Source organism: Pithys albifrons, chromosome 4, assembly GCF_047495875.1.
Source record: "Pithys albifrons albifrons isolate INPA30051 chromosome 4, PitAlb_v1, whole genome shotgun sequence".
Lineage (NCBI taxonomy): Eukaryota > Metazoa > Chordata > Aves > Passeriformes > Thamnophilidae > Pithys > Pithys albifrons.
In genome coordinates, this window is record NC_092461.1 from 52,731,444 (window position 1) to 52,756,032 (window position 24,589).

At 39.6% G+C, this 24,589-nt stretch overlaps 1 protein-coding gene across 4 annotated transcripts in view; it reads right to left on the reverse strand.

The window, feature by feature from the left end:
- The window catches only part of CIBAR1 (CBY1 interacting BAR domain containing 1), a 24,896-nt gene extending 8,223 nt beyond the window's left edge, over window positions 1-16,673 (reverse strand). For 3 of the 4 annotated variants that reach the window (XM_071554185.1, XM_071554184.1, XM_071554183.1), the window contains exons 1-7: window positions 16,589-16,673; window positions 14,355-14,589; window positions 12,523-12,591; window positions 7,275-7,376; window positions 3,577-3,681; window positions 2,215-2,328; window positions 716-835 (exon numbers count right to left, since the gene is read on the reverse strand). In XM_071554185.1, the coding sequence (XP_071410286.1) occupies window positions 716-835; window positions 2,215-2,328; window positions 3,577-3,681; window positions 7,275-7,376; window positions 12,523-12,591; window positions 14,355-14,589; window positions 16,589-16,620 (777 nt within the window). In that variant the 5' untranslated portion in view covers window positions 16,621-16,673. Of the gene's footprint in view, window positions 1-715; window positions 836-2,214; window positions 2,329-3,576; window positions 3,682-7,274; window positions 7,377-12,522; window positions 12,592-14,354; window positions 14,590-14,921; window positions 15,015-16,588 lie in introns of those variants that run through there. The other variant, XM_071554186.1, reaches the window with a different exon arrangement.
- Between the last annotated feature and the right edge of the window lie 7,916 nt (window positions 16,674-24,589).

Consider the following 24,589-nt stretch of genomic DNA (forward strand, 5'->3'; position numbering starts at 1 on the left):
TCAAAGAAGAAAAGTTAGATATGTACTTTTTCAATTTGGCTTTGTCTAAACTGAAACACTGGTAAGAATCATCATAGTTACAGGATTATGGCTGCAATAAAATAAAAATATTTTAGCCATTTTGCAATGTCTGCAAGTTTATTGCTACAAACAAGTGCCAAAGATTGCAAGGGAGCTGGTCCAAAACCAGTGGCCATGTTTCTATCTGTTTCACTTATTTTTATCATCCTTCTTTTCCTCAACTGCTCTGAATTTTCAGGAGTATAAAAGGAAAGGTCTGTGGGTCATGGGTTTGGTCTGATGCTGCAAGATATCACTGGTCTGAGTTAGGATCTGGTAGAGAATTCACACTCCAGAATCTGGATACTGAGACCAAGAATATGCAAGTGTTATTTAAAGAATGTCACTTCTCTTTCAAATAAGCTCCTAGCTCTTTTCTCTCCAAGATGCCAGAGTTTATTGATGGAAGAAATAGTATTGCTGGAAATGGCATTTTTCAAAAGTAAGCAACACAGCTTTAAAAGCTGATTTTTTTTCCTCAAATGATAAAGCTGTATTAAGAGCTTAGTATGATATTTATGCCCTTAGAATGTTCTTTACCTTTCTAACTGTCCTGAATTGAGTAGAGAGACAGTGGATCCATAGACATTAGCTAAAATACTGTCTTAAGTATGTCTTTAATATGGTGATTTAATGTGTCATTTTTCTTTCTTACCTGTACTGTCCTCAGTGAAGATTTTGAGGATGCAGTTCTTTGCAGGGGGGACTTGGAATTTGCACGAACTATGTCTAAGCGAGACTGATAGTCTGGTGGATAAAGTGAGCTCCGAAAAACCTGTTGAAATGGAGAGAGCTGTGACTTGGGTGCCATGATACAGCTGACAAGCTCAGAATTGCCAGGACTGAAATGAGCAGAAATGCAGCACTGGACAATGAAACCTGATCTAGAGAGATGCATCAACTGTAGTTTGGATTGATCACCTTTAGACAAAACAATATCCTCGCTCCACTTGAGAGACAGTAACATACTTAAGTGGTCAAAGTAAACATTACTCAGAAATTTGAGGGCATTTACATGTGGAAAACTGCAATTGTTTCTCACCAAGATATGTAGCTGAGTTTCAGGCTAACCAGAGGTATGAACCCCAGCAACTGCCTTTGGGTTCTCTGTTTCTTAGAAAGGTGAACTCTCAGCCCCTCCACAAGCAAATCCTTGCTGTCAGTCACAGCTGCATCAGAAGAAATTTACTTGAAATGTTCAGGAGATGTACAGCTCAAGAAATATCTTAGAATACAGGAGAGACTGTAACATCCATTGTACTGGCATGTTACTTCCAATAACCAATAACTTATGATCAGTATTTTTATGGAAAGTAAATAATGGTCCAATTAACAGGAAATTTAAAATGAGATTAGAAATTTGGTTGTGAAAGACAAAGTAATGACTTAAAGGATATTTCTGGAATTGGTGCCACATGACATTTTAATTGTGAAACTAGAATAGTACAAAATTGCCCTGGCATAGTTTAAATGAAGTAGAATTACCAAGTAATCTCAAATGTGACTGTCATTGAAGATTTTTTGTGTCTTGCACTAACTGAATACTTGATCCTGAGCTTTGTCAGTAGGACTGGTATGATTTACAAAAAAAGAATGAAAATACCCAACTTTCTTGACAAGCTGAACATAAAAATACAACATATATTTCAGTGATAATAAGTGTGAAGGCCCAGAAGAACTGCAAGAGTGAATAAAGGACTGAAAAGCATGTCTTGGGAAAGAGACTGTAACTCAAATAGAAAAGAAAGGGTGACTTGAAGCTGTAAATGCCCCAAGACAATAAAAAAATAGATCTTTAATGTAGTAATTAGTTTTTAGATCATCTTATTAGAGCAGTGTGAGATTTTTTCTAAGCACATCTTTACAGCCAGATTCACTGCAAAGGTGTTAAACTTTAAGAATCATAATTAGCTGAGCTTGGAGTCACAGGTAATCTCAGGAGAGTCTCTTTCCTGTGTTCTCTGTGTTCTCTGAGATTATAAACCTGCACGCTCTTCCTGGAGAAGTGCAAAAAAAGGCTTGGTGTACATAAGAAGTTTGTTCTGGGAATCTGAAACATATGTGTGTTTTTCTGCCTGGGACACATGTAGCCAGAGTGTGAAAACTATTTTTATGTAGGAAGTAAACTGAAAAGCAAATTTTAATCACTCTTACCTCCAAATCTTCATTTTCATCAATATTTTGGATATTTTGGTAGGCAGCAGTATATATCTCTAAAGCTTTCCCATGGAACAACATTTCAATAGTTATGAATTCAGAAAATATGTTCTAAAAGCAAATGAAAACAAAGGTTTTTTTAGTGCTGTACAATGTAAAGTACATTTACACTTCAAAAAATTACTTAGGTCTGTACTTGGTATTTATATGATACAAATAACTGCAGTACTTGTAAGTAGTCAGACCTGAATTTTAGAAAGTACACATTAATGCTGGCTGGGCTATGACTTAGGCAGTTGTTATTATTTCCTAATAAATTCTAAGTTAATGCTTGAAAAGGGAAGAAGAGACTCATTAGGAAAAACGTGTCGTGCTGAAAAGTCACTTGATAATCCTACTTGGTGATATTTATTCACAAGATGTAATCAGTGGATTTTTGCTTTATTGAAGACAATCTTTTATATCAGATTGGGGACAAATTATCTGTAAATTCAATACCTATTTATAATTTACAGATAATTATACATTGTACATAATAAAGAATTCTTTATATATTGAAAAAACTCACAATCATGACATCTTGAGACCTTCCAATGTTTTTCATATTACTCCAGTATCAAGTGCTGGTTGGTTTGTTTGGGTTTTTCAATCATCTCTCATTCTTTCCTGTCTCGTCTGTCTGTCTGTCACTCCCCCAACCCTCTCCCCCTAAAAAAATCACTAAAGCAATTTTATAATTAAATGAGATCACATAAAGCGGGTGTTTTTCAGTCACTGTGGTCTGTGGGACGTACGCCACTTCGTTTGAAATTGAGGTAAATGAGAGCTTTGATTGCTTGCAGCACTGAACATTTTGTGCTTTCTGCATCAGTAGAACTGTTAATACCATACACATTTCAGCAGGGATAAATACATTATTTGCACATCACTATTTCTGTTAATTTTGCTGATGTGAATCCACATGTCTAATTCCAATAACAAATGCAGCTACCAGTGAACTAGAAACAGCAGCTCTTGGAAGGTGCAGACATTGAACAGCTGGATACAGGAAAACTCTGAATTGCACAAACTTTAAGAACAATGAACTGATTTTTTGAATTGGAAATTTCCTGATATTTGGATTATGGACACATAACCTGCTCTAGGTGACCCTGTCTTGGCAGCAGGTTTGAACTAGGTGATCTCCAGAGGTCTCTTTTTACCCTAACAATTCTGTGATCATGAAACATTCATGAATACCACAAGATTTGCATTTAAGTGAATATTAAATGTTGCTAATTTTGCCCAAGACTTAGCTATAGCAATTTTATTATGCCAGATGAAATGTGATGTCATATACTGAAATGTAAGCACACATACTTTGATGTCCTTTATCTTCTGCTTCTCGAAATTATCAATGGTTTCCTCTAATTGCCGAGTTGTTCGAGTAGCATCCAGTGTTGCTCTCTGCAGTTCACTTTCAGCCTGGTAAAGTAACACAAAGGTGAAATTAGTCTTCTATTTGATACAAAGCTATTTGCTCTAGTTGCCATGAAAACACTGAAGTCTGAGTTTTCAAAACACTACATATCTGTGTCACAGTATTTGTTTATCAGTAGCTTAATAAACATGTAAAGATGCCTCCTACAATGTTGTGACTTTGATGTGAAACATGAGACATGACCAGCTGCAGTCAGGGAGGTCCCTCCACCCTGATCCATTTTCTGTAATAATCATCTGATAATTTTACTGAGTCAGCCCTGACACCCCATTGACAACACAGGGACTGGGTTCAGGTACTTAACCCAGCACAAGTGTTTACCCTTTAAAAAGTTCTGTTTAGTTGGGGTTTCTTGTTTTTCTTAAGCTTGTGCAAAGGAGAGGGCAGGACTGCACATGCCAGTGTGGTGGATGAGCAAAGAGATCACCCCTTGTTTTCAGGTGCAGATCAGCCTGCTGGATCCTTCAAGAATCTTTTCTAGTGTCATGTGCTGAACCTCACAGACAATTGGAGCAGCAGCCAGAACTTACACTGTGAATATCTCAATCTGCATGTTAGAGCTGTTATAATTTTTAGATCCAAAAGCATTTCAGGTATATTTTTAGTATTTTTGTATTATTAAAATATTTTACGGAAAACATCTCTAACAGGGCATTGGGAAGAGAACACATCAACCAATACCTAACACATGAATACACAGATGTTCTTATTTTGTTACTACAAAAAGTATTTTAGATAGTTATTTTGATTAGATATTGTTGTGAACTTCATAAAAATGCACACTACCATTTAAGTAAAGATATTGAAACTGTTCTGTATAATTCAAGTTTGAGAATTGTGTACTATTACAAAATAATGATGTACAGATGCAAGAACTTGCACTTGAAGACTACAAAATGTGGGTCTAAACTTGTGTTATTTTCCACAGATTACTGGTCAAACACCATAATACCAACAATACTTACAGGCTCAGTCAGTGAGTATCATTACAAATCTATTTTGTCCTGAAATTTGAAAATAGTATACGGATCAAGTATTGTATCCTACAATAGGATACAGCTGTAGGATTGTAGGAGTCTTCCCATTTCTACACAACTGCAACTTAAGAGAGGATATTTTTTTTTAAAATGGAAACAGACACTACAGGTCCAGTTCTCATGATCTGATTTTTGGTGTTCTATATATGGAAACCTAAGGCATGAGGTATGCCCTGTTCACTTCTTTGGTAACAATTTGGCAACCTTGTGTTATAGGATTATAAAATTGAAAAAATCTCCTTTCAAAAACAGTTTAAAGTCACAGCCCTTAGTGGGTAAACAAAACTGGTAATAATCTTTAGCAGAAAACATGTTCATCTCTCTTTCTTGATTTTGCCCAAAACACAGAGGGAAACAGACTAAGAAAAAACATTTAGTTTATTCTCAGTTAGTTCAGTGACTCCCAGTAAGTGAAGGCAGCATAGGAATAAGCTGCATAAGCAGCCACTACACATCCAAATACAGTATGTTATTTCTATGATAATCAAATACATCTTCTCAACACATCTTAAATAGACTGGCCAGATTTTGTGCGCAGATGCTTTAGGAAAGGGATTCTCTTTGTTGCAGAGTGAAATGTCTAAAGTCACTGAGCCTCCATAATTTGCACAACAGCAGTTTGGTATTTTTTCTTCTAAACACTCACCTGTGTCTGGAAATACAAGTGAAGGAAAAAATGGCAATGTAACAATCAATATTTATTAAAGTGTGCATTTTCACTTCTACTTTTAATACACTGTGAACTATTTACCTTAGTTAAAACTTCTGTATACTTAGTGCTACTGTTACGTTCTCTGAAGCGTCCTGGCTCTAAGACATTACAGTTTGTTAAACTTTTGCTAGAATTAAAGTATCCAGACCAAAACATTTCAGAATATCTGCCTTGGACTGAGGATTTGGTTATTTATTTTTTAAAAAATTAGACATCATATATAGACTACTTCAGGGAAAACCCCCAATATTTTATATATTTTTGTATTTTTAAAAATGTGGTAATGTCTTCTTTTCAAAGCTGTAATATCCCCCCATTTTGCAAGATGGGAGTGAGTGCAGATCCTTTGCTATCTGTGGCCAAAGTTGTTCCCTGATGCAATATCACAGTTCCTTGATGACAAGAGATGCACTGCAGGAGCCCAACTGCTGTGCTAACATGGTTAAGGCTCTCTCAGACCTGAAAGCTGACCTGCATACATCCTCAAAAGCAAATGAACAGGGCCCTGCTCATATAATACCTTTTTATATGTTCTGTGTCAATCACTTTAAAATGCAAATATGCAGCATTTGATGCTTTTGGCCATATGCAAAACCAGACTGTACTGAGATTTTATAAATCTTCAGGCAAAGCCTTAACTACAGAAAGCTCAGGTGAATCTAAGCCACAGAAGTGTATTTGTGAGAGCTTAGCAAAGAGACAAGAAGAAACAAACAAGGTGCTAGTGACATGCCCATGAAATGAAATGGGAATTGAAATGGGAATTTACCTCAAGAGGTAGAAAAATGGGACCAGTCTCCCTTTGGGTAGAACAAGTTCCTGTTACAGTTTTTTACTCCCTTAATTCTAACAAAAGAGAACTTTGCATTGCTGCTCAAGTTCTGCAACTCTGTGGGTGATATGCATCTGTCTTTATTACACAAGGCATTCTCATTAGTCATCACTTGATCTTACTGATCTGATTAATATTAAATGTGAATTCTTTGGCAGAGAAAATTAAAATTTAATTCTCCTGTGTGGCATTTGACCATCACAATAATTTTTGTTTGTATAGTCCCATGCCCCAGTCACTAGAAAGATCCTGATTTCTGAAATAAAATTGATAAAATCCAACTAAGAATAGGACTGCTTAGCTCCTGAGTCTAGCAGTGGAGTGTAATAACAGGTAAACAGCATATATCATCATGAACTTAAATGCTTTATCATAATATGTAGGCATAAAGGGACTGAAGTAGGATTGTCTTGATCTCCTTTTCCTAGACTCTGATTGCTTCACAATTTGAAACTTCAATGAGATTTTAATGCAAATTCTGTGGGGGCTTAATTTTTCCCTCTGCGATATAGAGTAGTATAGTGGGGAAGGTGACTGGTCTTTGGAAAGGAAAAGGAGTCTACTTGAGTATTCTACAAACAGAATAACAACTTTTCCTTTCACACTTCATCATGCAGCTGGAGGAAACTCATACCCCATCTAGGTACAAGGAAGCACAACAACTACCAAAATGACAGGAAGAAAAAGAATAAAACAATAAATCCACAGAAAATAAAAAAAGAAGTTGTCTGATTACACTTATTTTCAAAAACTTCCAAATTCCTAGATGCAAACCATGTCTACCTTTCTGGCATAAACATATCAAATAATTCATGGTTTCTGTTCAATTCCAGGAAGTGATAAAGCAGCCATTATAAGCTGTAACTCATCATAAAGTTTAAGAAAAGATTCAAAGCCTTGTTGTTACTACTACATTCTGCTACTTTCTATACACAAAAGTTTAATTCCCAAGAAATTTTAAAAATATTTCTCATAGTGACTAGAAATACAGGATACAATAATGTGTAGATCTGATGGATTCCGCTGACGTGTCTTTTCCAGTTGAGATAATTGCTTGGCTTCTCGGTTCTTTGCTGTTAAAGTTGCTTTAAGATCATCCTGGAAATAAAAATGTTTTAGACATGTTTGAAATAGATCTGGGTTAATACAAAATGCACTTTTCTTCATACATGCATTGCCTAGAATACATGGACAAAACTGCTTTAAACAAAACCAAATTTTACAAATCTTATCCTGTAACTGATCCTCTGAAAGAGAAGTCAGTGGGGACCAAGAGAGTTTAGCACCTTGCACAGCTTCCTATAGCACACACTATCAGTGAAAGTGTGGGGAAGAAGAGAAAAATATATTCACAGCCTTTCATTGCCAGTATGGCAGGTAGTCAAAAGCTAAGATCCCCAAGGCAGAGGAAGGCAGGCCCACTCCTGACTTAGCAACAGGATAAAGGTGGTATTTAGAAAAATAAAGTGGCATCAAATAAATCAGTAAGAAAAAAAAAGAAAGCATGCAGCAATCAGTACCTATTAGAATTTATGAAGAAAGCATAACTGCTGTCCCCTGTTCAGAGAAGGGCAGCAGAGCTGGTGAAGGGTCTGGAGCCCAAGTCTTATGAAGAGCAGCTGAGGGGGTTGGGGTTGTTTAGACTGGAGAAGAGGAGGCCCAGGGGGGACCTTATCACACTCTATAAGTACCTGACAGGAGGGGTAGCCAGGTGGGGGTCGGTCTCTTCCCCCAGGCAACAAATGACAGGGATGAGAGGACAGAGTCTTAAGCTGCACCAGGGAGGTTTAGATTAAATATTAGGAAAATTTTTTTTCACTGATCAGGCACTGGAATAGGCTCCCCAGGGAAGTGGTCAAATCACCATTCCTGAAGTGATCTAAAAAGGTGTAGATACAGCACTTGGGGATGTGGTTCAGTGGTGAACATGGTGGTGCTGGGCTAACGGATGATCTGAGAGGTCTTTTTCAACCTTAATGACTCTCTAATTCTATGCTACGCAGATTTTAAGGTACAATAGAAAATCTGTGGCTGAAAGGGTTAAACTGCATATTTATATTATGCAGTGACTAAGGTGTTTAAAACCATTTGAAACAAAATAAATTCTAATAACCATGTAGTTGGAGAAGATAAAACTTACTGATCTAGAAAAGGCAGTAACTGTTGATCAATGTTTTTGCTCCTCATTTCCAAAGGAGAAGTAGGATATACTTCTAGGAAGACCTGTCACAATTTAAGTATGTTTACCTACCAGTCTTGAATTTTTGTTCATGCTGTAAAAGCGTATTTTGCGAAGTGTCTCACATTGATGGAATCTAAATCAGTCAGATATTTATGACTCCACTGACCCTAGTATGGGAAATTACATTCATTTTGATGGCTCCAATTTGTAACAAGCAGAAATACAGCCCAAAGTCTTAACAAAATCTGAGCCAGGAGTCGAGCATGCATTTCAAACCATCTTTTTCTCTAAAATTAGTAGTTGCCATTTATCTACTACTCCAGAATGGAGGGAATTTGAGCTATTAGAAACTATTGTGTTGGAAAGTTGCCTGTGCTCCTTCTTGGATTTCAAAATTTTAATATGCTTGTATGTCTCCTTTATGCAGAAGGATGTGCAACTAAGGATGTGTCTTTCAGCAAGTTTTCTGCCCCTCTGACCAGATGACTGGTCAGCGGCAAGTACAAGTGTGCCAAGTTTCACAATGCTGTGTTGCTTCAAGAACGAGTCTGTACAGGAGTGAAAACATGCAGTTTCTTCCTTGTCTGTCTGTCCTTTGTATGACTGTCATTTTGCTTCTTCTTTAGGGCGACAAAGCTGGTTATTAAAGCTGATAATAAAAGAAAACTACTGCATCCTTAGCCCATCAAAACTAATTTTTGCTGCTATTCTTTCAGAAGGAAATTTATACCATCTCAAAGGTCATCTGAAACATTGCTGGAAAGGGCTTTTTCCTTTATGAAAAACATGCAGCTGCAAGAAAAGCAGTCATACATTTTTTTATTATTGTTTTGATTTTTAAATTTTAGAGGTAGAGAAAGTGAAGAAAGTATTTATTTTTGAAACAGAACAAAGCAGATTTGTATCTAACAGTCACAGCTGCTTGTTTAGTGTTACTTAATAACTGAGTCCTGTTAACAGCAATGACTTCTAAGCCCATTTGAAACAGGCAATCAGATTCAGTGCTGTGGCTGGAGGGGTTCTGACTTTCATGAAAAGTCTACTTGAGGATGCAAAGTTCCAGAGTTACAGTTATAAAATTCAGTATTTTCTTTCTAGCATGTAATGATGTTGGAAATACTTACAGGGACTGAACTGCTCCTTCATCTATCTGTTTTCTTTAGTATCAGCTGCCATGAAACAAAACTTCCCTACTAGCCAATGCCAGATGAAGAATTAGTGCTCCTGTGGCTATAGTGGTGAAGTTACACACATTTTGATGTACAAATGCAGGACACAGTCACATACATATTTTGTCTAAGATGTTGAAAAACTGAAAAGGGTGCAGAAAAAATCCCTATAAAAAGTATTAAAAAGCTGAGGAAAATGTGATTATGATGAAAGAGTCAAGGTGTACATTATTGCCTAACAAAAAAAAGAAATTGATTTAACTAGCATCTAAATACCTTCACTCAAAAAAAAGAGAGCATTACAGAGCTTTTTCATCTCAGTAAAACATATAACAAGAACTAAAAATTAGAAGGAGTCTTTAATTTAGAAAAAAACACCACAAACATCAGCTCGTCACCAACTACCACAAACAGTCCTACATTCCCCTCCAGTGTCTTCAGACCAAGCTTTGATATGTTTTTGAAAAATATGGTTTAATGACACTCAAGGAGAAATGGAATGGAATAGGAAATGAGATAAAGGACAGGTACAGAGAACAGAAAATTAGTCATAGTCCCTCTGGCTTTTAACTATAAATTCAAGTCACACATAAGAATTCTGATCACCCATCTAATTTCAAGCGATACAGAAGTACAGCTACACTCTGCTCACCAGACAATGAGCTGGCAGAGCCTCATCACTGCACTGTTACCTGCTTCAGTCACTGCAGTTATTAAAGCAAACCAATCCTTTCTTCCGCATGTGGATCACCTTGGTTTTATGATGTCCTGTTTTATATGAAGAAAAGGAGCCAGGAACAGAGTTGCCAAAAAGCAGAAAAGTGAAGATTGATACACAGAACAATGAAACAGGAAAAAATCCTAAAATCCTACATTTAAGCTGCATTACAGAAAAAGAATACTGTATTAGCTTCCATCAAAGCTATTTGACATTGTAAACTGGAACAAGTGAATGAAACCATTTTATTGCATTAGCAGTTACGGGACAACACTGCTCTGATTGACCTGAGCCTCTTTAAAGCATTTGGTAGTACAGGACATTGATGTCTTACGCCACAAAAATCGCAACAGTGCTTTTCAGATAAAATACAGAAATACTCTTGTGTACATCCTGGAACAGTTCCAGTAAGCAGCAGTGAGAACATCCCCTTTATATAAAGTGCTCTAATGACATGTTCTAACAGGTTTTACTTAGCTAATGTCGTTACAGGCAAAGCAGTCCTATACCCAGCACCTTGTGCTAGATTTTCTAGTGACAAAACTTCCTTTTTCACTAAAGATATCTGAGTGTTTAGAGATAGTAACTGAAGACCAGACAGTTGAAATTTTAACCACGGTTTATGCTTAACGTGCAGTGGGAAAAGAATAACCATTTAGCACTCTATTTCTCTTAGTTCAAAGGTATGTTGATAAAATAATTAATCCTACCTACAGTTTAAGAATGCTCTTGTACTCCTCATTGTAGCTAAAATAACATTATGCAATGTTTTCTGGCATTTTAAAAGGCAAAGACAACAGGAAATGCCATTCACAGTTGCAAAAGATGACTTGGATTCAGTTGCTTCTGTCCTCAGCATTACTGGCTGTCAGTGGCAAGGCACCTCAAGATAGTCCCTTTCATGCTTTGTAAGCCACAGGCACTGCTGTGGTGCTCTGTCTCCTCAGCAACCACACTGCACAAACACACGAAGCTTGTCTTCCACTCTCTGCATTTATGTCCTACGGAATACTCAGTCAGTTCTAGAGCTCACAAACTGTGTTTCATAATGACTATTCAGACACCAGATTTGAGGCTCTGTAGTCTACCACTCTGCTAAGGACTAACACCTGTAATCCCATTCAATGCAGAATGCATTTCATTCACAATCATTTCTGCAGCCACAAAGTGAGGTAACTATGCAGTAAGTTCCAAACACTGTACTTGGTTCTTCGCCATATGGAAAAGATACAGAATAAAAACATATGAAAAATGCTAGTCTGAGATGCAATGCCACAACATAGTAAGATTAACCATTATTAACACACTGTAAGATTTTGGTATGTAAAATACCATCAAAGAATAGTAATTTAATATTTTGATGTACATGGATATGATACAGATAAATACATAAATTACATATTTGCATTTACAGGATTAAGGTATTCTCTGTGTAATATACAAATATTACAAAGATCTACTTTCATACTATAAATTAGCATCTGCTTATTAAAAGTTACTTGCTCAAGCTTATCCCTCTGGGAGAAAAGAAACTCAGAGATATTTTAAGGAAGTATTTCAAACCCCTGTAAACACTGTTTCTAAAATACAGCGAATGAAGAGACCTCATATTTTTTGTGTATCTTCAGGTCATCATGATGACTTAACCGACAGAGAGGGATTTAGGCCACTACCTGTGTATCAGTCTCAAATGTGTCTTCTACATCATAAACTTCAGAAGAATGCAATTCTGAGTTAGAAAGGCTGTTAAAGACAGCATGTTGATGACTAAGAGCCAAAAGCATTACATGTAATTCACCTTTTGGAAATCTGAATAATAGTGGTAATCATAATCATCATCATAATGATAATTATAAACAATAATAACAATAATACATTACATTATTTATGAATAAAAATGTTCTGAATTTACACTATCCAAGAAGTTTCACACTATCCTCAACGCCTTTATTTAGCATTTACTTGTGCTCAAAGAGCCTGAACATCCTTGTGTTCACATCAAAGCTTTTTCTTCAGCATATATATAGCTTCAATTTAGATGTATTACTACATAATTAAGTTAGACTGATTATTGTGATATGAAAAATCAGAACCATTCTCCCCATTAAACAGAAGTTTTCAACTGAGTGGCCAGAACACTGAAATGTACCTTGTGAGAAAATTGATGTTACCTACCCTTTTAAGTTTCACTATGGTCCCATAACATTTCAGAGGTTCAACAACCTTGGCTTCAAGCCTGTCAACCTACAAAAGAAATCACAAGGTCACTAAAATCATGTCTGTCTATGGTGCGCAGAAACAGGAAACAATTCATTTAACAGTGACTCATTTTATTAGGAATTAGTCCATGTATGCTGAAAAAATAGTGGGATAGTTTTAAAAATACTGTAAGAACTATAGTGAAGTACATTAGCCAATAAGCAATTTGTATTTTCGGGAGATCAAGCTGATTTCTAGTGGAATTCCTTTTTTATTAATTAGAAATACATCAGGATGAATGCATCTGAATTTTGGTTTCAGTTCTCCTACTTAAAAAAACAGCTACATATGGTCAGACAGGCAATAGGATAAGACCTGCTTGTTAAACCTGACAACACTGTCTGAGTGGCCCCAGCACAAGCTGCCAGTGACTTACAGACCAGTGAGTCATCTGGGCCAAGGCTGGGCCACATTAGGACGTATCTCTACTAGAAAGGTACACAACCAGTACTCACCAGTCAGCTAAAAATTATGCCAACTGAGCAAACATTTCTCCTTTATATACTCTATCACTGCACTGTCAAACTATTTCCCTTGAACTGCCCATAAAATAGAAAGGAATAGGGCAGTAAGGCTGCAAACGAAGCACATGGTATAGACATACCAAATAACCTGCCACATGTGGATGTACCTCACACTCTCACTATGTACATATCTAGCACTGCAGCTGAAGACATGAAAAGGATAACCCTTACAAGCTAATTTTTCTCTTGCCCACATTGTCAATATATAGGAAAACTGTTAAGTAACCTGATGCCCAAAAGAAACAAAGCTGAGAATATTTATTTGGCTTTCATGTGCAAAGGAGAACTTGTTTTTCAAACTCTCAACTTCACATATCTTCACATATTAACTACTTTAAATAGGTTTTTTTCTTCTACTTAGTTCATATGGAGAGATGACCTGCAATGCTCTCTAAAAACAAAAGAGGTCCTGTCTGAAAACAGAAAGAATGTCAACTACTTCAGTCTCTTTTTTTGAATTATAGTGGGTCTGAGCTGTTCAAAACTACAAACGGGAATTTTTTATGCTCTACTGAAAGCATAGATACATACTCCAAAAACTAGTTTGAGTACATGGGAATGGATTTATTTTTTCTTAAATCTCAGTATTTGGAACTCTGCATCACACGTTACACTTTGACTGGCCCTGCACATGGATGTGTAAGTAGCATAAACACCTGTCTTTGCACTCTCACTCCTCTAGCAGAAATGTGACTGTATAGTCACACATGGTCCAAATCCAGTTTGCACTTTTAGTGTCCAACTACAAACTTAAGAAATCTACAGTGGTCCCTGACAGCACCTCAGTGGGGCTGTCTGTGCCCAGGGAAGGATTCCAGTTAGTGTTCTCTTCCATACCATTTCCATACTCACAAAAGGAAAATAACCGTTTTTACTTCAGCTGCTGCCAGACAACTCAAGTCACACAACTAAAAAGAATATTAACCATAAATCATAATCCAAAGTCTAAGACCAATAAAAAACGCTCTGTTTCAAATACTTTGACTGCTCATAGGGATAGTTTTGCTGACTTTAACAGGACTAACTGTTGGCACTTTTAATTAGTTTTTAGGGTAAATAATGCATACTTTGGCAGCCTACCCTGCTCAGACACTAATATATTTAGCAGTGTTTTCTCTTATGTTTCTCCTGTGATTGCAGAGTATGTATTTCCCTTTTTAACCGCAGATAAGTAACTGAAAAGTTCAGATGGCAAACACAACATGTACAGCTTTAATTTTGTACCTCTGCCTGGCGATAATCCTGAAGTCTGGAAAATTCATCTGCAAAGTTTTTCAGTCCAACTTTTAAGTTTGGTGTCTCTGTGGCTGCATATGCATATATTTCATTTACTAGAAGATCTGCTTTGTCTCGTAGTCTGGCAGTTTTACGTACATATCCAGCAAATATTTGGCACAATTCGCCAAAATGTTTTTCCACATTTGAAACAGCGTCTTGAATTTGTCTAGTCTGATTGTCCCTGGATACCAAAAAAAAAGTAAGTGAAAAATAAGAAGGGCACAAATGTTTGCAACACATACAGAAGAAAAACTGTATAACTACACTATGCATAATTTATACACAATTTAAACATCTCAGTGCAAAACAGAAATTTATTCTTAAAAAGAGAATGTTGTAATAGTCTGATGTAATATGTTCTTATTTATGAATGAGTAACAAACAAACAACAAAAAAATAAGGATTTACACTTAGAGATCCAACAGGAAAACTGAAATTACAGAACTCTGCTTGGAAGTTTTCCTCTTGTGTTTAAGCAAAAGCTCACTATTATTATTGGTATTAATTACTAACATAGTGGTAACACCTGCAGTCTCAAACAAGACTTCCCCAAGACCACTGCTTCCTGCACGAGTCTGCAATCTAAACTGGCAAGTCCGTGGCTGGAGAAATTAGGCAGTAGAGGGCAAATCTGTAAAGGTATTAAATATTCTTTAAATCACAAACAGGTATCAATCTGCTCCTGGTCAGCACTACAAAGGATAAATATTGCTGAGAATTAAAGAATTAAACAAGAAAAGCAAATGGACATAAGTACAGAGGTGAATACTAAAAAGACTGAAAGGTCATTTATCATACTAATAAATTATTCTCTTCCAAATTCTATAAATCTAATTAATTTATTTGATCCAAATGTCTGTGTTTCATTATTAATGATCTAGATAAGTAATTCCAATAGCTCATGTATTTCACTTTTGTATTTTGTTTCCATATTCTTATATAATTTGATGGTCATATGAATTCATGCCAGTTGTTGCTGACTGACTGAATCAGCTACACAACAATTGAGCCAACAGGATCTCCCACATACGGGGACGTACCAAGTCTCCAAGGTCTAACATGAGGTTTTTCATGTGAACTGCTGGAATTCTCTGCAAGAGAATTCAGTCGTAGCACTAACTTGGTGAGGGACAGAAACAAAAACTTCCTTCATATCCTTGAGCTGTCCCGGTATTGTTGAGCAATATTTAAATAGACTTAATATCAGAACACGTAAAGAACAGAAAAATTGGAAGAAATTTAGTACTTTGAGACTGAACAACAGTGTAGTCTATTCAAGTGAGAAACACCTTTGCTTCAGGAAAAGTATTGAAGGCCAAAGTCCTGCTATGGGCAAAAATTCTTTAGTATTGCTTCATGGCAAGCAGTCAAGACTGTTCAAGAGATTTCATAAAAGGAAAAAAAAATCCAACTAAGCTATACAGTCCTCCAGTACATGCTGCAGCACAAAACCATTTGAATGGAGAAGGTTTCACCCAGTGAGTGGGAAACTAAGGTTTTCAAAATTAACACTATCTGATGAGATCTTCAGTAAAAGGTACATCTTTGCTATTTTCTTGGAAGGTCTCCACGTCAGCAAGCTCTCCTCCCAGGGGGAAGCCTTAACCACGTGTCCTCGCCCTCTTTACAATTCAGATCTCACGGTGCTCCCATGCAACTAGCATTTAACTTGGAGACATGAAACAATTTCCTTACATGGCAGCCTGAAAGTTTTTATTCCCTCCTAATTATTTATGACCGCTTACAGTTGGCCACAAAATAATCCGCCACAGGCCCAAATAAATATCGGCACATCTTCACTTCATCTCTACATACCACACTAAACCCAGAAAAGTTTTGCGGCCTTCACCGGAAGAAAGCAGGGGTGGCCCCACGGCCCGGGCAGGGCAGATGCGCTAAGGGGGCCGCTCCCGCCCCTGCCCCTGGCCCTGTCCCTGCCCCGGCCCCGGCCCCGCGCCGTGCCCGGTGCCAGCCCCCGGCCGGGCCCCCCTGCCCTTGCCCCAACCCCGTGGGCTCCCTCCCGGCGCTCCCGCCCCGGTACCCGGTACCAGCCCCCGGCCGGCCCCCCAGCCCCAGCCCCGCGTGCCCCCAGCGCTCCCGCCCCGGTACCTGGTGCCAGCTCCCGGCTAGGCCCTCTGCCCCAGCCCCGCGGGATCCCTCCCTGCGCCCCCGGCCCGTACCTGGCGTCCAGCCCGCGGCCCAGCAGCATCATGATGGCGGCCCCGGCCCCGCGCGGCGGAGGGAAGCGAAGGGGGCGGTGCTCGGCGTGCGCTCGGTTTCCATGGACACCGCCCGCGGGGTGGGACGCGGCAGCACCGCCCCCGGGAGGCTCCGAGGGGGGAGGCACGGAATGACAGGGCCGGGTAGTCTGGAAAAGACCTCTGAGATCATCGAGTCCAAGTTGTGACCGAACACCGTCATGTTAGCCAGACCACGGCACCAAGTGCCGCGTCCAGCCCTTCCTTGGATACCTCCAGGTACAGCGACTTAACCACTTCCCTGAGCAGCCCATTCCAATGTCTAATCATCGTTTCAGTGAAGAAATTCTTCCCAATGTCCAGCCCGAACCTCCCCTGGCACAGACTGTGTCCTCTCCTCCTGTTACTTGTTTCCTGGGAGAAGAGACCGCCCCCCGCCTGGTTACGGCCTCAGGGAATTGTGCACAGCATCAGGCCTGGCAGAGGCCAAGAGCCGTGTGGGTGATGCTGACGGGCACCTGGTGGGACTCGGGGATTCACAGATTCACAGACTACTCTGAATTGGAAGGGACCCACAAGGATCATCAAGTCTGAATGGAAGCTCTAGTCAGGTGGGGGTTGGTCTCTTCTCCCAGGCACTCAGCAATAGGACAAGGGGGCACGGGCTCAAGCTCTGCCAGGGGAAATTTAAGTTGAAGATCAGAAAAAAAATTGTTACAGAGAGAGTAATCTGGCATTGGAATGGCCTGCCCAGAGGTGGTGGATTCATCATCCCTGGAGGTTTTTAAACTGAGATTGGACGTGGCACTGAATGCCATGATCTAGTAAAGTGACTGGAGCTGGACCAAGGGTTGGACTTTATCTTGGAGGTCTTTTCCAACCCAGTCAACTCTTGTGATTCTGTGAAGTCCAACTCTTAAGTCAATGGCCCACACAGGGGATTGAACCCATGACCTTGGCATTATTACAACCACGTTTTAACCAACTGGTCCTGTGCAGGGAGAAGGGTTGGACTCCATGATCCTTGTGGGGCTCTTCCAACTCAGGATCCACCGACCCCTGGGGAACACCACTCGTGACTGGAGTTGTGCAGGTGCTCCTGGTGGCCCTTGGGCTGGGCACAGCCCCAACTTGAGCCTGGCCCAAGGGCAGCGCCTGAGTCTGTGCCAGGACAAGCACAGCTCCAAGGCCCAGACTGGAGCTGGAGCAGAAAGCCAGAAGGCTTGAGCAAAGAAATCCAGCCTTGGCAAGTGACAAGCAGTACCAGGGGAAGTGGCCTACAGGTCTCCCACCAGAGGGAGAGCTGCCAAGGTCAGGCAGCCATGGGAAAAATCTCATGGAGCACTAGGAAAGGTCTTAAAAAAAGAAAGGAAAAAAGCAAAATTCATAACCTTAAAAAGAAACCCAAACTGCCTCTCAGTAGAGGTAATGTGTTGGGAATGTGACTTTGGGACTATCTGGGCATGATGCCATGTCAGCGTCCCTGCAGATGCTGTGTGAGACTAATGCAAAAGCAGCTCTTGTGCTGTGTCCAACACAAACCCACCCCAAATTATGGCCATCCATGAGAGCTAGGACTTGGACAACTGTTAGCATGCTGTCATGGAAATACACAAAAACAACTTCATGCAGATAACAACGTCCAACTTCAATTCACGACTAAATACAATGGCCAAAACTAGTGAACAAGGTGGATAATGATGAGGCACCCATGGCATCTAACAGGTTACAGGTTTGGTGTACCTATCAGGATTATCTTACTACACAATGTGTGCACACACACGTACAACACACATGCACAGTAGGGCTCTCAGAGGGTACCCAGAAGATCCAAGGGTGAAGGATCACTCAGGGATAACCAGCAGGAAAATAGTCACTTACCTTGGAGGGAGGGATAAGGACACTCAGCCCTGGGAAGTCTTCCTGGGTGTCTGGCATCCCAGCCCCAAGAGGAAGGCTTCCTCTCACAGACCTGCTGTTCTGAGGAAAATCACACCCAGGTGGTGTTTGGCATGAATAGCCTGCTCAGGTCAGGGCCCCTGGTCATTCCTGGTCATGGACTGGAAACGCCCCCACTGGCTGAGGATCCTGTTGGTTGACCAAGGGATTCTCTTCTCATTCCCACCATGGAGGGGTCTGTGAAAATGAGGGCACAAAAGGCTGCTCATCTCTGTGTCACCTGTGGGGAAGGTGCTACTACCACACATGCATGAAGAAATCTTACAGGCTTGCCCAAGCATGAGAATAGAAACTGATTTTGTTAAGATTTCATTTTTATCTTTTCATCAGATTTTTCAACTGTGATGCAGGAAGGATTTTTGATTAATTTTCACATTTTGTAGATTTTAGGAACACAGTAGCTGTAGCAAAGTAGATTTTAGTGGATTAATATTTTAGCAGCCTGTGTTTAATGTCTTTCTATCTCTCCCCCTGCTCCAGAATGGGCAGCTAAGGTTCTCTAGCTGTTTAGTCTCTTTTTCAAGGTACAAGATTGGAGGGTATCACAAGAAGACCTAAACACGGAGCAGAGTGACCCAGAACACTGGAAAGTGTCCAAAAGCCCTTTGTGTGCTGAGGAAGAGGAGAATGATGAAGAGGAGGGTCTCACCGACCCTCAGACCCAATTCCTGGGGGTGGAACAGGGATGGGACTGGGGCTGGACCAAGTGATGTGTAAAGTAATGGTTGAGTGAGCCATATTATAAAAACCATAGAAACCAGTGTTCAGGAGTGCATGTGCATGTCATCATATATTCCTGTGGGCCTTCAGCCTGATATTAAAGGACTTTACTTTTTATCTTATCCTACACTAACTTGGCTCAAAGTCCTGTTTTGTTGGGGTCTCTCTCTCATGGCATCAACTGAAAGTAGATTATTTGCAACACTTAAACCAAAACTTTAACTCCCACAAAGCAAACTATTCTTCAAAGAATAATGAGCTATTTAGGGGACAGCACCAACTTAAGGTGCTGGAAAAGCTGGTAGCCCATGACTTGGACAAGTGTACCCTCTCCTGGATTAGGAGCTGGCTGGAGGGTCAGGCCCAGAGAGTGCTGGTGAATGGAGCTGCATCCCACTGGTGGCCGGTCACCAGTGGTGTTCCCCAGGAGTCTGTGTTGGGTCCAGTCCTGTTTAACATCTTTATTGATGATTTAGATGAGGGGATTGAGTCCATCATCAGCAAATTTGCTGATGACACCAAGTTGGGAGGGAGTGTCGACCTGCTGGAAGGCAGGAGGGCTTTGCAGAGGGATCTGGATAGACTTGAGAGATGGGCTGATTCCAGTGGGATGAAGTTCAGTAAGGCCAAGTGCCGGGTCCTGCCCTTCGGCCACAACAACCCCCTGCAGCGCTACAGGCTGGGCACAGAGTGGCTGGAGAGCAGCCAGGCAGAAAGGGACCTGGGAGTACTAATTGACAGGAAGCTCAACATGAGCCAACAGGGTGCCCAGGTGGACAAGAAGGCCAATGGGATCCTGTCCTGTATCAAAAATAGCGTGACCAGCAGGACCAGGGAAGTGATCCTTCCCCTGTACTCTGCGTTGGTGAGGCCACACCTTGAGTACTGTGTTCAGTTCTGGGCCCCTCAGTTCAGAAAGGATATTGAGGTGCTGGAGCGGGTCCAGAGAAGAGCAACAAGGCTGGTGAAGGGACTGGAGCACAAGCCCTATGGGGAGAGGCTGAGGGAGCTGGGGTTGTTTAGCCTGGAGAAGAGGAGGCTCAGAGGTGACCTCATCACTGTCTATAACTACCTGAAGGGAAGTTCTAGCCAGGTGGGGGCTGGTCTCCTCTCCCAGGCACTCAGCAACAGGACAAGGGGGCATGGGCTTAAGCTCTGCCAGGGGAAATTTAAGTTGAAGATCAGAAAAAAATTCTTTCCAGAGAGAGTGTTCAGGCATTGGAATGGGCTGCCCGGAGAGGTGGTGGATTCACCATCCCTAGAGATTTTTAAATGCAAATTGGACGTGGCGCTGAGTACCATGATCTAGTAAATGGACTAGTTGGACCAAGGGTTGGACTCGATGATCTCGGAGGTCTTTTCCAACTCAATCGATTCTATGATTCTAAGGTAAAACAAACTGTTTCCATTTTTCCCTGAGGCATGTTTGGTGAAATCAGTGATAGAACTCGCCCCAAAGGTATGCAGCCCTTATGGACTTCTGCAGAATAATAAGTCTAATTCCAAAAGATCTTTCAGAGAATGAAAGGGTGAGAGATAAAGCCACATGAAGGTCTTAATTTCTCTCAACCACAGGCTTGAAATGAGAGGCTACAATGTTTATTGTTAAGTGAACTATCTATTAATAATCTAATAAATCAGTTACATGACCTAGCAAATAACATTATTACTGTAAATCCTGTAATTCCCCACACTGTAGTAAGATCCAAGTTTATCACTTTTAGGTCTCATTCATTACACACAACTACTACTGAATTACAACTCTATCACCTGTCTCACTGCCATGTCACACTGCTTGTTGTCAGGGGGCAATACAATCTGTCTCTGCATGGACTTTTTGGAGGCAATTTTTTTCCACCAATAATATCTCCCAAATTCCCCTTCAGTTATGTAGCTCCTGCTGTCTGCATAATGTTTATCCTTCACACTTTCTGAGACATGCCATTCAATTTTAGTATTTTCTTTACTTAGTTCCACTTAAATTTAAGCGCTTTATTCAATATGCAAACAGTTGACATATCAGAGCAAGCCTTACCCTCTTAAATGTTTTTTTCCTCCCACTGTTTTTGTACTCACATTGCATCCTGCTCTTAAGTGCTTAATTACAAACCATTTCCCTTGACATGTTTTTTGGGCAATCCTCTGGTCTCCTGAGGTGGTCTTGTCTGGTCTTGTCTCTTCACAGTGCCCTGTACTCCAGCAGGACCTCTCACTCACAAATTGTAAGAGCTCTGAAAGTTGAAAGTATCTCTTTTGCCACTTAGAGCATGTTTAGACATGGTAACCCAGCAAAGCAAGTTCCAGAATACCCAGAAATTCTTAATAAATAGCAGAATGATGTTGTATTAGGTGCTATATATACTTTGTAAGAAGTACAGTGTTATTTGCTTCAAATTATGGGCCTATGAGAAACAGAGACTGGTGTTTCATGAGAGGCTGAAAGACTGAAAATAAGGAAAAGTTATTGGTCATTAAAATCAAATAAGTAGTTGTTATTGAAATAAGACACAAAAGAGGAATGACAGCTCATCTTCAGTTATTGCAAACTAAATTTGCTTCAGTCTGGAAGTACAGGATGTGGCATAGACATTGAAAAAGTTATTTTGTGTATCCTGATTTCATATATGGTTTGACTTAATAGTTTTTAATATGATACTGTAGATAGTCCTGGAAAATATCGCCCACCAGGTCCAGCTGCACATAGAAAGTTGAAAATAATGTCATGAGGTCGTGCTGAAAATTTGAGTCATCAGAGAGTGTACAAGAGCATAAGATGCTTAAATCATGGAGTGGAAAAATATTTTTGTACCCTGATTTAGAATTAATTATTGAGAATTTTGTCAAAAGTAGTGCCAGATTTCCTGCTCATTACCTCTAAGTAAGTTTCCAGAATAATGTACTAAAGATGATGGCATCTTACAACAAATTCTGAAGATACAAAAGCTCTGAAATATCCAATTGACAGTGTTCTCCAATATCCATTCAGAGGATAAGCAACAGAGTCCTCCTGACTTAAATGAACTTGAGTAAATTCTTTGGACTGTTATATTGAACAACAGTATATAACTCCAGCATCTTTCAGCAGCGGGGGACAATTGCCTGTCATTACTGAGTAGAAAAAACAGGGTGTGCATGAGTCTGTGGAAAATTACCACTAATTGGGATAGAATTTCTTCTGTAAGGTAAAGCCATTTTTCTGGGTTAGAATTCTACATTTCATCAATGAGTGTCTAGATATATATAAAATATCAACAGAATATTCGGTCAACTTTTGTTTAACTGATGATCCATACAGGTACAGAGGTTCATCTGTGGACTGCAGTTTACGTGATTAAATCTCTGTATGTAGTTGATAAGCTGCCTATATATTTACGTGACTACTTCTTTTCTCTTGGTGTGTTTTGTAACTTTGGAATAGTTTTTGCAATCTTTAAACTTTATTTATAACTTTCCATTTTCATGTCCACATATGATATTAAATCTTACTATTTGTATCAAAAGGCAATCACTGTAGACTCTGGATGTCAAACAACATTAATTTTAATAATTTTAATACAAGTTTATCTCATAATTGATGGGGATTGTTCTTTGAGATTTAATAATTTCAAGAGTTTTCTTCTTCTGAAACAGTTTCCCTCTTCCTGCTAGTTCACTTTTTCAGATTTGCTGTTCCCTTACTTGAAGTAGGAACTAGACCACTTCTTATTCCTAGCTTTGTGTTTTCTCATGAACAAGAGACAGCTTGTGGGAACCATCCTGCCCTGATGCACAAGTCTTCAGCAAATTTCGGATACCTTAATTAAAAATCAATTAGTTAGAGAAAAAAAAAGACAACATAATTAGAAAAACTGTAAAACACTGTTACCTCAGGCTAATACCCACAAGCCAGTATAACCTTCTGTCATCCATTTTGTCAGTATTGATGGGAGCATAGAAACCTCTTGATGATTTATGCATTTGCCTGTTGTGTTCTGAGTTCTTTAAAAGAGCTTTAGCCAGTGTCAGAGCAGGATGCTGGGCTAGCGGGGTCTTTGATCTTGTTCAGTACATGCAGCCATGCTTTTATGGTGTTACATTTTTCATAAACTAAGTGGAGTTCTTTTGTTTGGTCCCTCACTTACATCTGTGTAAGTATATCTGCTCCTGTGCTTTTCTTTATGCAAATGAGTGTAAAGCTGAAATGCAAAGTGTGTTTGGAACATCCTGCTGTACAAGTTCAGCCTTGCTTACTGCCACTCTTTTCCACCATGTAAACTTTCAGACTTGTTCCTCACAGGTTCTCACTTGTGTAAAATGACCCCATGACTTGACTTGTTTCCTCAGCCTGACTAATCCACATTGTTTCTGGTTTTTCAGAGATCTACTGCTCAAATATGGACAGATGAAGATGTTCTATGTTGACATTGTTTTATGATGTTTGATACTCTATTTAAGGTAATCATATTTGTTGTGATGCAGACCAGGATTTCAGTTATGTGTAGTGAGTAGTGATTCATTTGCCAGGGAAGGTGTTGGAAAACATCTGTTTCTTGTATCTGCAGTCTAGATGATTCTGAGTGATTTAATTCATTAGTGTCAACAAATGGTGCTCCAGTTTTTGTTGGTAGCACTGTAGAAATTCTGGATTAGGCTGTCAGAGTGCTTTACTGAGGCCTGCTCAAGGTTCCTGTGCTGTGTAGGCACATTGTGAACGTTGCTGAAGATAAACTGACCTGTGCCAATCTGCTTGTGTTGCTGGTAAGACAGGACAGAGGGGAGTCTTGGAAGGAAATTATTACTACATGTCACCGTGGATATCTTTAGTAAAAAGCAAGGGATTTATTTGAACTTAGTGTACAGATGGTGAGAAAAAGAAGTTTTGGAGAATAGGTCTGCTACTCATTCTGCAGCATCGTCCCTTGTTCCTTCAGTGGCAGTTGCTCTGCCACAGTTTGCTCAGCTTTCAGGGCTCTGATTGATGAAGGTAGGCAGTTGAGCCAGGCTGTTTTGCCATTCCCCTCAGGCTAGTGCCAGAAGCAATCTAATCTGCCTTTTGTTTTCAGATAACTGTGATAATAAACACATTAATTAAGAAGACACTTGTATTATTAACATAGTACATAATTTTAATTAGTAAATAGTTATTTTCCAGACATACTTTATTACTGAAACAAGTATGAGTCAACAAGAATGAACGAGACAGAATTATTATTTTTCAATTTCATATTTATTAAAATACAAAAGTGGTGGCAAGTCACTTTGCTGCCTGAGAAGTAGAGTGGAGAGTATAGAGTTCTTTTTTTGCCCCATTCAACAGGTAGGGAT